General features: G+C 35.2%; 1 protein-coding gene across 1 annotated transcript in view; it reads right to left on the bottom strand.

The window, feature by feature from the left end:
* Positions 1 to 12,153, bottom strand: part of LOC142352917 (homologous-pairing protein 2 homolog) — a 46,990-nt gene extending 34,837 nt beyond the window's left edge. The window contains exons 1-2 of the mRNA XM_075405073.1: positions 11,997 to 12,153; positions 6,950 to 7,104 (exon numbers count right to left, since the gene is read on the bottom strand). Coding sequence (XP_075261188.1) covers positions 6,950 to 7,104; positions 11,997 to 12,153 — 312 coding nt within the window. The remainder of the gene's footprint in view (positions 1 to 6,949; positions 7,105 to 11,996) is intronic.
* Positions 12,154 to 12,788: the final 635 nt, after the last annotated feature.

Below are 12,788 nucleotides of genomic sequence, written 5' to 3'. Positions count from 1 at the left end.
TTATAATTGCTGATTTTTTGAGTTCATTCTGTTTCGTTGTCGAATTATCACATCATCGACAAATCCAGTTGAAGATAAGTTAAGTTGGGAAATTGAAAGGGGTTTAAAAAAAGCGTATCCGAATGTTAATTGTTTTTATTGAATAGTTCGCGCTTTTGGGCTGAGACACTGTTCTCTTGCAAAATTTAATGATTTTTTGCGTAAACTTGTCTTTTGTTTGGTTTTTATACGTTATATACCTGATAATGATAGCTCTCAATGGCTTCCCCAGGACATATAACCACCTATTTTAACTTTTCAGTATATAGCTATTTCTTTTAGTAATTTTCAAGCTAACTTTTAAAAAAAAGACTGTTTCCTTTCTGCTTTGATTTTTGTCACCATGTAACTAAACCTAACTAATAAGAAGTCTCAATTACTTTCATTAACTCAAACATTTGTTTAGCGGTTGGTTATATGCTTTGACTGATTGCTTGGGCAATTTAGTTTCATAAGAAATTTTCGAGATTTCTCTATTGATCATTTTGAGATTTTGTTGTCATTTATACGTAGTCCTTTTATAGGGAAAACCCCATTGATTTTCAGATGAGAACCAAGTCATTTTTACAGCTCTTGCAGATAACATCTTATAAATGTAGTACCTTGAACACTGTGGGTTTAAATTGTTTGTGAAATATTGGCTTCTGACTGCTTTCGTTATTTTGTCGTCTCGTAACATAGTCTAATTAATGACAGGCCCAATTGGCTTTCAGAGGTGTGGCATTTTAATTGACCTGTTTTTGTTGCATTCTTTTGTCTGTTAATGACGTCTGAAAAAAAATTGTGGCTCAAATATTTGAAAAACATTTGCAATTTTGAGCTTCGCCAATTTTTTAAAATTTTTTTGGTCGATTTGTAGCTTAGCCTCAGTAAAGACAGGTCACAACCTGTTTCTAGTGAGCTATAATTAAAAAAATAATGGTTCTAGTTCCAACCAATTGTTTCTCGGCTTTGTTACTACTGTTACTACAAAATTTTATAACATAATTTAGAATTTTATATATTTGTACATTTTAAAGGACTTTTGTTTTCTTTTAAAATTAATACGCTAATGTTATTTCCCATCGGCTTTGAAATATTGCGAAATTGAACATTTTCATTGCTCTTGGTAACAAGTTTATGGTTTCCACCGTTTTAACGGTTTCACTGCCATTTCGTGCAAAGCTTATTTTTGCCGGTATTTGTCCTTCTTTTTGTAGTCGTATGAAGTACACTGGATAATGACAGGTCTCAATTGCTTCATATGCAGATACAAATGAATTTTTTAGTGATCTTACTTATTATCTAATGATAAAAACCTTTTTTGAAATCAATTGCTTTCCAAAGTAGAAACGTATTTCTGAAATTCGCACCTTTTCGCTCTGTTTGGCGACCTGTTATCCAGTCGCATTGAGAATAGGTTTCATATCTTTTCTTTTGAAGTAAATGTTATTTTGTTTTTTTTAGGTTTTATCTGATGCAAGGTTGATTTTGTTATGATTTTTTAAAAACATAGACATCGAGTTTCGTTCGTAATTAATGTTTGTTATTCAATTTTTATTATAGTCTTTTCCAGTAGTCCTATTAACAACAAATTTTATCGGCCCTCTAGCGTGGCCTTATTGTATTCCATTATAGTTTTTTGAGCGATACATATTTTTTTGAAACTTTTCTATTGGTTCATTATTTGGTAGCCAATTAAGTCAAGAATGTGGATCAGCGGGGTCGGAACATTATGTGCGTACGCACATTACCGAGCATCCTTGTTTTCACTCCTTTCGACAACTTTATGACTATATTACGACTATTTGGTAGCTTTGGCAATCGACAAATTTTAAAGGAATTCTGAAAAAAGAAGCACTATCATCTGCAGTGCTATTGAGCACTTTTCTTAGCTCCTTTTGTGGCTCCTGGCAATCGTCTCATAAACTTAATGAGTACTTGATCGTTTTTTATTGTTTTTTGTGCGGCCCTGTTCATAATTTCTATTAATTATTAAAAGTTGCAATGTCTTTTCGAGTAATTCTGGCCTATTCTGCTCTTCATACGCAAGTCATAGGCAGTTATGAGACGAGAGGAGAAAAGAATGCCATATTCTGAGAGTAGTTTCTGCAAATCAACGTGAGACTCTTAAAAATGCAACATGCCACTTTTAAAAATTCAGATTTGTCATTGACAGGATGCAAATGAGGAGAAATTTCTGTGATGTTTTCGGAAGCTATCAAGGCTCTTAAGAGACTGAAATCTCTCGTGTTTTACCACTTTATCCTCTTCCTCTAAATCAGAAGGCACAAGAATTTGGCGGTATGACAAAAAGTTATATCGACAGGATTTCATTAAAGCTGCAATCTATAATTCTGAAAGCAATTGAAATGTTTTTAATTGAAAACACTTGCGTCCATTTTAAACAAGTTTGATGACGTCAGCGATGAGGTTTTAAAACTGTTTCAAACTGTCGAGGTCATTGCAATCTGTGCCTTACATAGAGCGTGAAGTCAAAGAACACCACAAAAGAAAACACATCTACGCATCTCAGCTGTCTTGGGAAACGATGTCAGTATAACTGGGGCACTGAATGCCGATACAGCTGAACGGAAAGTACTTCGATAAGTATTTTGTGTTTTATTACTTTCACTTTAAGTTTCCCATCAAATTAAAAACAGAAAATTATTGTGTGGGAAAACGTATAGGATTAACGATTGGTTCAGCTGATAAAAAGCATATGCACCATGGTTGCTTGAACAGTCGACCTCTTCCGTTTAGTCAGATAGGTCTTCTGGAATAGAGAGCCATTTTGAATCAAAATTAATCGTTGACGGACTCAGTTTCAATTTGGTTTCGTTCTCCGTCAAAACTGGTAACCGTTATACAGTTCATTTCAATTTTGAGAAACTAGAAGTGTTTTACGCATAACTGAAGCATGCAGACAATCAATTTAAGATAGTCGCTCATGATTCGTTACCATGATTCTTTATCATGAGTCGGTTTACAAATATTGTTGATAGTTTTTTTTGGTTTTAAGGCAAAAGCAATATCCACATAGCCCTCTGATCTTACAAAACGCTCATCAACAGTATGATCAATTTTCATAAAAATTTGTTGTCTCTTTTCCCTGAATAATTTTGCAAAAACTTTTCATCGCAAAGATAACAATCAGATTTTTGAAGATATCCGACGAAGAAATGAAAACAAAACTCTTAATATACCCTTAGACCTTTAAGCATGATTAACTTTTGTTCTCTCTGACGTGATATAACGAGTAGCCAGAAAAATCAGTTGATTTTTGTCCTTTGTCGCCATTAATTGGTTGTTCGATTTTCTCTGTCACCATCAATTGATTTATTGTTTCTTGCACTCAGAAGTGATTGTTTAATTAATATTAAAAATGCCTGCAAGAAAAAGGAACAAAAATGGGTTCGTTCTATTTCCTACATTCTAAGCTTGGCTGAATTTAAAAGGTTTACAAAATTACAACTTTTATAGTAGGACTATAAGATTAATAGAACTTGAAAGTCTCCAATATAAGCATTTTTTGACCTTTGCTTGTCTGAAGATAAGTTTTTGTGCAACAATTTAACTGTTTATTATATAAATTGGTGGATTCTGAAGCAAATCCTCCACCGGTTTAGTCTTCAAGACTTCAGATAAAGTATAAGTGGTTGAAGTTGAAAATCACATTTGGACAGAATCATTTATTCAATCTGATTTCGATCAAAATTGTTAACAATTCTGGTTTCCTAGTTCATGTTTTAAAACTTATGATTAGGTCCTTTGATAATGGCAAAAGTTTTTGTTGATCAAGAGCATAATTATATTCGAAATCAATCAGCTTATGTATAAACAGATTTTTTAATCTCAAATTTGTGTGATGAGTTAGAAAATCTTTTGTGAACGCACAGCTTCCTTGTTGTTTTCTACATTTGTCAAAAAAGCGACCCTTGTTAGAATCACACGCTGATTATCACAAAGATTATTTATTGCCCAATTTGGACAAATGTGCTTAACAGAAAACTCAATCAAATTCAAGCCACATTATGTTCGAAAACGTTGTTTCGCAAGAACTGATTTGTACTCAATTGTTGTTCGATATCGTTTTCTTTCCTTTTTAAGCAACTTCTGTACAGTTAAGGATTCACTTTTTTCTATAAAAAAAATTATAACAAAAATATTTTTTTTTCAAAACTTCTCGAAATTCGTTAGTTCAAAACCCAATAACAATGAAAAATTCAGTGCACGAGTTATATTTTGGACGGTCGTTCGCTAACCAGGCTTTGTTTTTGGTCCTTCAATTTTCCTAAAATGTTTTCTGCCAATAACTTTGCCGTACACCGTAAAAATAGAATTTATTCTAAATGTGTCAAACTTAACAATTGTGCTAGTTTCGTCACCGATGTCATCAGGACTAATCGCTGAACAATTTTTGTTTTTTTTTCGCGTATGACAATTACAAGATGTTTCAAGTGACCAAACTAATAAAGGAAATTACGGCTCTTAATTAATATTTCTGCATCTTACTTTTAAGATTTTTTCTTCCTGAATGGCATTGATTTCTTCATAAAAAACTCGTTAAGAGCTCACTCGCTATTGAAACTGAAAACAGGGCAAGCAACAATTTTTGACCATTTTTCCTAATTCATCCATCGCGTTATATCGAATTTTTTCTTGGTACAAATGAGGTTAAACAACCAGAAGTATTCATCGACATTAAAAATAGTGTGTGCAATACGCAATGAAAAATTGTTATGATAAAGCGCAAAGTTAAAAAAAATGAAACTGTAAGAAAATTTTTATGAAAAGCAAATAAACCGTTGAACTGCTTTCGTAAGGTTGAATAAAATTTCGCATATTGCTTCTATGGCATTTGGCTACTTCCTGACAACAATTGATGATCATTTACTGCTGCCTTGCTTCTTTTAGCGCTCACTATAAACATTCAAAAATAAGTTTTGTTGAGAATCAAGTAAGGTTTCGACACTGCTGCTGCGCAACTAAAACATTTTTTACAGAAATGATTCAAATTTATCAAAGGAAGGCTCAAAGGTTTTTTTAAGAACAAACATTGTTCTATCTGTTATTTGTCTTTCAGTGCTTAAAAGTACAATAACAATTGATGGAAAGTAATTAAATTCCATTAACAGAGCCTACCTGTTGAGATAATTGTTCTCAGAACAAGTTAACAAAAAAAAAACAAAAACACAGCAGTTTTTTTCAGAATATTGTCAGATTTCGTAACAGAAACCTGTTCTATAAAGAAACTATAAGCGTCTATACAAATAGTTCACAAATAGTTTCAATAAATATCTATACCCCATTAGGTCAATAACAAAATAATAGTTTAAAATGCTTTAATCAGCCTATGGAATGAGAAAAATGTTGAAAAATTTCGAAGCAAAAATTTTTCGAGCTGTAATGTAATTAATATAACCCAATAAATATTTTAAAGCAAACCATATTAGTTAATACGAAAACATTTATTTGAAAAGGCTTCACGTGAACTGAAAATTTGGTCCGCCTAGAAACTTTTTCTCACCACAATTTACCGCTCTTTCGAAACAGTATGAAAACAAATTTTGGATCCACTCTTTAAATTTATTCAGCAGTCAAAGCCCTAATGCTTTTATGCGCACTTTTGATTTCATGCTTTAAAAACATACCCACAAAATTTACTCAGAACCTATATGGGAAGCGTTTTTCAATCAACGTAAAAAATTGAAAAAGCTATTTTTGGTTAACTATTGTTGAAGTAAAATCAGTGAGGCATGGTGAACGCAAATTAAGCCGACATAAAAGTAAGCAGACTTAAAAGCAGGCCGGAAGTTGTAACCGTTCGAAAATATCCTCGAAACAGCATTTTTTATCAAAACTATTCTCGAAACAGGAATCAATTTAACAGCAAAAAGTAATGGCTCTTAAGGAACAAAGATTGACAAACGTCGGCTAATTTGCTCTCGAATGACCGATGGTGGCAGTTATTTAAATGGGGCATAGTTTAGAAATGTTTTAATGTTCTAAGAAACTACCACACTGGGATTCCAAACCGCACCTCCAGAACGCAGCCTGACTTCTACCAATAAGCTACAAAGGCTTTTTCTTTCTCCTAAAAGCCCTTTAAGCAACGAACTTTATTTTAGAAAGATAGCGACTTCAATATTTCAAAAATGAAGAACTAAAAAATGAAAAAAAAATATTTTACACAAAAGTGAAAAAAACTATGCACGTGCTATTTTTTACATAATAAAGAGCTATACAATAACACACATTGCAATTGTTGGGCACAAAAAACACTGTAGGGGTGGGGCCTGAAACAGAGTAGATCCAAATTTTCATTAACCAAATCTACACTGAACTTCTATCTTAGGTTCGATTGAATTATTTTTCATGCACATACGATTCCTGGTCCAGTTGTCCCAGAACCTTAATATAACAAAATTTTCTACATTTTTCAAATTTTTCTCATTCACCAGTTTCATTTTGGTTTACATATTTACGGTTTTGCGCAAGTGTTTGATTTATATTATTCACCAACAATTTCGCAGTAAGGCATGGTGAAAGCAAAGTAAGCCGAAGTAGAAGTAAGCAGGCCAAAAGTTTTCTTAGAAAATAAATCAATGTTAACCGTTGCAATTCAGGCAGCGGTTAGTATTTTCAATTCAGTCATTTTTCAGGCATCAGTGGTTACGAGTCCCTAGCTTTGAGATAAATGCAGTCAATACAATGCACAAGTGCCATATGCTTACATATTAATGCGCTTGTATTTTCTAGGTACTTAGCAAAACATGCAGTTCTTTGACCCCAATTCTGTAGTCCTATTTATACCTATGTGCAGACTATGTTCAGGGGGCGCGTAAATGAAGACAGTTATTCTGCATGAGAACCTCACACGGAGTCCACTTGCCTCGATCAAGAATTAATTGTGGTATTTGTGACAAACCTTTTGCTGACACTCTTGTAGTTTGATCTTGACTTCATTGATTTGGTGATCTAAGTCTTGAATTTGAGCTTTGTTTACTTGAGGGAACAAGGCTTGATTATAAACATACACTTTCTGCTTCCCATAGATTTTCTCAATCACAGTTCCCTCCTCAACTGAAAAGTCGCTTAAGTACAGTTTGCGAGATTCGCATTCAAATCACAGAGCAATTTGCAATGCGCTGCGAGATGTTACGCCAGAATTTTCAGTCACGTAACCATGTTTAAAACACACAACTTGCACGTTTGACAATGCTGAACTTTCGTAGGTCACATGATTTTTAGTATTATTCATGCGTCATATATGAGTGGCATGATTTCTTAGTTGTCAAACAAAGATCGGGTCTCCCCCCCATATTTGCACCCCTAGACGCACATGCTTTATTTTTACATAATGATTTACTATTTCATGGAAAGTTCTCTGTAACTGGGGAAGCATAACGAACTGGGGTGCATAACCTGAGAAAATCCCAAAAATCATATGATTTCGTAGAAATCATTCAAAAACCTTTGAAAGCCAAAAATTGTATTTTATTTTTGGTATGAATTGGAAAAACTGGTTGGGAATCATATTCATATATGACACACACTTGAGCAGTGGCAGATATTCGCGTGAAATGTAGTCAGAGCGCATTTAAAATTAACATATCGCACGTTCAGCCTACGTTTGAAGCTTTTGAACAAAAAAAATTGCAATGTATAACTATTTAGATGACTTTGAACTTCCACGGAAAACAAAAACTTCGCACTTTATTAAATGAGTTCTTATAGGTAAAAATGGCTTCAGAGAGAATATCAAAACTATAGCCATATAGACAGAATTACTTCTTCACTTAACACCCAACTTAGCAAAAAATATTGCCTTTTGGAGCATCAATGATCCCAATCGAAAAAAAAAATTAAAACCTAAATTGTATGAAGGAAAAAATTATATGATCATATGATCCGTCAATCATACTAGGATCATATACGATTTCTTGGTAATCACACAAGGATCCTTTATGATTTCCTTGCTTTCATAGGATCGTACTCAGAAACCAAGTATGGAAATCACAAATGATCCTTGAATTAAATGAAATAAACTTAAATCCAGGCGGTCTCTGCTGACTTTCGGAATTTTGACACTTGCACGTGCGTTTTGAACTTGCACGAAAAACCAGACTACGCTTCCCAAAACTGTTATTTCACGTCAAACCATTCATTCAAGATTGTTTTTCTATAAAGCTCGAATAGTTGCAGCGGCATGGAACTTGGATCTCTTCCGTTTGTGCCCCCCCTCCAGCTTAGTGGGGGCATATTATTGGAACCCCCACACGCACGTGCCATATTTTTACATAATGATTTACTATGTAATGGCACGTGCTCTGTATCTGGGGGGCGCATAACGTACCGGGGGGGGGGCACAAACGGAAAAGATTCCAAATATGTAAAGGTTTTAGCCATAAAGTTAATGGGATCTTTTCCGTTTGTGTCTCCCCCCAGCCTAGTGGGTGCATTTTATTTGCACCCCCTAGGCACGTGCCATATTTATACAATAACTTACTATGTAATGACACGTGCTCCGTAACTGGGGGGCACAAACGCAAAAGATCTGAACTTTTTATTACCAATTTAGCTATTTCAAGGCCATTTTCGCGTTGAAATTTTTAGTTGTAGCTAAAATTTTTAGTTTTTATGACATGTTTTTTTTCCAGATGTATATCTAGATTTATAGTCCTTTAAATAACAATGAGCCATTTGGGAATGGTTCAACTTTTCACGGTAGAAAATTAACATTTAAACACATTTTACCACCTCACAAATTTAATAGTTAATCTCCCTCTTATCGAGCAATGATTCAGTTTAAAAAACTTTTTATTCACTATGGATGATTAAAAAAATCGGATTGAAGGGGTGGGGTTGTTCACCGAATAAATTCAAAGAATCCTTTAGAAGTAGTCCTGATCGAAGGACTCTATTGTAAACAGCTTATAATTGATAATAAACAGCTTAAAATTGAAATGATAGCATAACAAAGTATGTAAATCTTGAAAAATCTATGGCATTAATAATGTCTAAGATAATCTTTTTTTCACAGCTAAACCTGGGTATCTTTATGTTATTCCTGATATACTAAAAAGAAATTGTAATCCCTCTAGATACGAGGTGAGTAGTAAGAAATGGGGGGGTCTGTCGCCCACTTTTCGACTCATTTTGAAATTTTGTCTTCTCCGCTCAGAATGGCTCCAAATCAAGCCTAAGGCTTTGCTGTGCCACACAAAGCCACTATAAACGTCTACAAACGATTTAAACAAGCTCTTTGAGTTCAATTTTGAATTGAAATTTACCTTATTTACTATAAAATCGCAAGTACTTAAAACAAAATAAAATTAATGTTATTTGATGCATTTACAAGGTAACTTGGCGCATCGAGTTATTTCATGTCCCTCGTCATTTGTACGTGTTCAAAACTCAATGTGCCAATTTACCTTTTGTGGAAAATTCCGAAATCTTATCTCCAAAATAAACTATTTCTGGCAACAATTAGTTTTATCATTTACAATCTTACTTTTTGAAAATCAGTTGACCATGAGCACTCAAAACTTCGCTTCGTTTCATTACCGTTTCATTGTTTATTCAGCAAAATTTCTCGTCCCTGCAAAACTTAGTCCTGAACCAAGCAGTACTTTGTCGAAAAAAAGAAAACACGATGACTCGGTTGACGATCCCTTGTTCTGTGTTCCAAGCCAGCCGCACGGCCTTGCCTATTGGATTGACGCTTACACGGATCTCAGTTTTGCAGTTGCAACTCATGAAATTTCTTCGACGATCAATAAGAGCTGCTTTCGTTGGTGTGAAGACTTAAGTTCTGAACACCAACATGTGATGGTTGTAAGTGAAAACCCGAAGCAAATGGAGAAAACAATAAAATCTTTCATCAAACACGAAAGCAGAGTACTACAAGAAGTTCGGGCACGTATGTTCATACCACATTCACCATTGGGGACCTTCATGGCTCAGATGCTTCAACTGGGAGCTGTTGATGTAACAAGACGTGGGGATGTTTTTGAAAACTTTATTCGGTCAGATGAACTTGGCCTCGAAGCTAAGTCTATTGAGCGAATGGATTGCGTCTGGGAGATTGAGAAAGTTTGTCCTATTAGGCGACTAGAACTTTCAACGCTCACTGAAGATCAGCGACGACTTCTTGGCAAAATTGAAAGCTTGCAAGCCAGTGATTCCCCTTTTAAGTCCACCCTGGAGGCATACATTGATATTTTGGCCTCTGGATTTGGTTCAATCCACCAAACTGATCATTCAGCTTTTCTTGAGGTGAGATGTGGCCTAAGAAACGCTCAATGCACTTGTTGGGAATGTTATGAGGACTCGTTTGACAGCTGCAATTTATCGAGTACAGTGGATGACGTAACAGACGAAGAGACGATTTTCACTAAACAAACATTATCAACTGATTAGATTAGACAACTTCCTTTTATTATTTATTCATTGATTTGTCATTGTATTGTAATTTCGGCTTAAAATCAGTTGCTTCATGTTGTTGCGGGAAAACATAAATCAAGTGTTAGAGAACCTCAAAGTTTCAAGCAGGCTCTTCAATAAAAACTCAGAAACGAAAAATGCGTTTTTGGCTGTTTGTCTGCTTATTGACCCCACCTGTAATTTAACTGAGATAAATGAAAGTGCACCATATGGTGGTCTGATTGGTCCAGGTAATAGTATTCTTCACAACTATTGCAAGAATTCAAAACTTTTGCGTGTTCATGCAATTTTCCATGATGCTTACGGTTTTATGAAAAGTAGCTACAACATTGGTCCAGGCTACGTTTACGTTTTACCAAATCTCCCCAACCATTTTCTCTTTGGTCATTTGAGTGGTTTACTGTTCTGGTTAATAGTGAAATTTCAGTCGTCTGAACTCTTTGATCAGTTGCCTTTTTAAATACTATGACACTTTTTGACCCTAACCTGTAATATCTTCATCTATCAAAAATATCGGGACTTCAAATACAGAACAAGGGAGAAGATACTGAGATAAAGTTGTGGAAGCAGAGCTTTAAAAAAGTTGGAGGCAAAACGATTTTGATAAAAAACGAATTGGACTTGACGTTACAGGAACTTGAGATCCTCTCCGAAGCTATTCAGCTACTGCAATACTTCTTGACAATCTCACAAGCGAGCTCACAAGTGTATCCACCAAAGCCACCTCCCAGAGTTACTTCAAACTGAGCTGTCATGAATCAAGATCAGGTGGATTGTAGCGTGGACTTTTCAAATCAAATCATTTTTGACAGTGAAAATAAGGAGAGACCACCCTGGAAACTTTGCTGTTCTCTCGAGCGCTCTCTCTTCTTTACACTTCTTTATTTTATGCTTCTTTCTACTTCTATTGTTGCTTGTGTTGTTTGTTTAGTGGTTAACAAGTTTGATAAGCACTCATCAGCTCAAGTTTGGCCAGTTTTAGCGTTTTGCATCGGTTGTATTATTCCGTCGCCATGAACAAAGTTATAGTAACTCAGCCGCATTTTGTGATGACCGTTGTTGGACCTAGTGGCTGCGGAAAAACCAGACTCGTCTCTGAGTTGCTGAAAAACAATCAGCAAGTGTTTCGACCAAACTTTGACAACATGATTTACTTTTATCAACATTGGCAGCCCACATACGACTCGATTTTAAATAGCTTGGGCAATGACAGAATAAGTTTCATCAACGGAGTCAGCTGGAGCAAACTGAAATCTCTACCAATCAGGAAGAGGCATCTAATAATCTTTGACGATGTTTTTGACGAAATATCTCGATCAGAGGAATTTTTAAACCTCATAGTATCCGGTCGCCACAAAAACCAACACGTAATTTTTCTAAAGCACAATCTTTATCAGAAATGCCCTAATTCAAAAACAATTGATTTAAATCTTACACACATTCTCCTGCTGAAAAGTCCACGCGACATCAACCAAATTGATTGTTTAGGCAGGCAATTGGGTTGCCGATCTGATTTATTGTCCGCCTACCGTTCTGCAACTTCTGAAAATTTTGGGCATCTCTTGATTGATCTGGATCCACAGTGCCACGAGAATCTACGCTTCTGTTCTGGTCTGTGTCGTCAAACTCCGACAGTTTTTTATTTGAACTCAAAAACACCTGATTTTGTCTCACTCGATGGTACATTCACAGAATCTGAATACTTTGAAACTGCTTATAACCCTTAAACCCGTACTGCAAAGATTATTCATTGTTCACGCAGATATAAAATTCATCAAGTTCCTTATAGACTGTGTTTTCAACGTAGTATCAGGCACAGTTGCGCTTCCCGGATCAAGTCAAACAAAAAGAAAACTAAAAAGTTTTCGATATTTAATGTCCGTATTATGTAACAGGAAAACTAAACTAGATGAGAAGAAACGAGTACTATCAACTAATCGCGGAATATCGCTCATAAAGTTTTTGGCACCCATTGTTCTAGTTCATTTCCGAAATTCCGAATGAATAAACAAGTTGCCTCCAAAAAGTTCATTTTGCTGTCGCTTGACTCATACAACGATCTTATTGTAAATTCATCTCTTTCTGAAAAAACGTCAGCTAAAAAAGAAATAAGGGAAGCAATTTTAGTTGGAAACAAACCAAATTCCCAAGTAGCTGCACAACTAAGTGTATCCTCTGCTTTGTTCGACGGAGATACGCCAACTGCGCCTTCCCCTCCGCCTGAAAACGATCAAACGTCAGAGGAGGAACAAAATAAATTCATTTCAGACCAGTTAGCAGAAAGAGTGTTTGACAATTTGGCAGCAACCGGGCTCAGCAGC

Source organism: Convolutriloba macropyga, chromosome 14 (assembly GCF_964194025.1).
Source record: "Convolutriloba macropyga chromosome 14, txConMacr16.3, whole genome shotgun sequence".
Lineage (NCBI taxonomy): Eukaryota > Metazoa > Xenacoelomorpha > Acoela > Convolutidae > Convolutriloba > Convolutriloba macropyga.
Note: the sequence above shows the minus strand (reverse complement) of the source record. Positions and strands in the feature narration are given on the sequence as shown.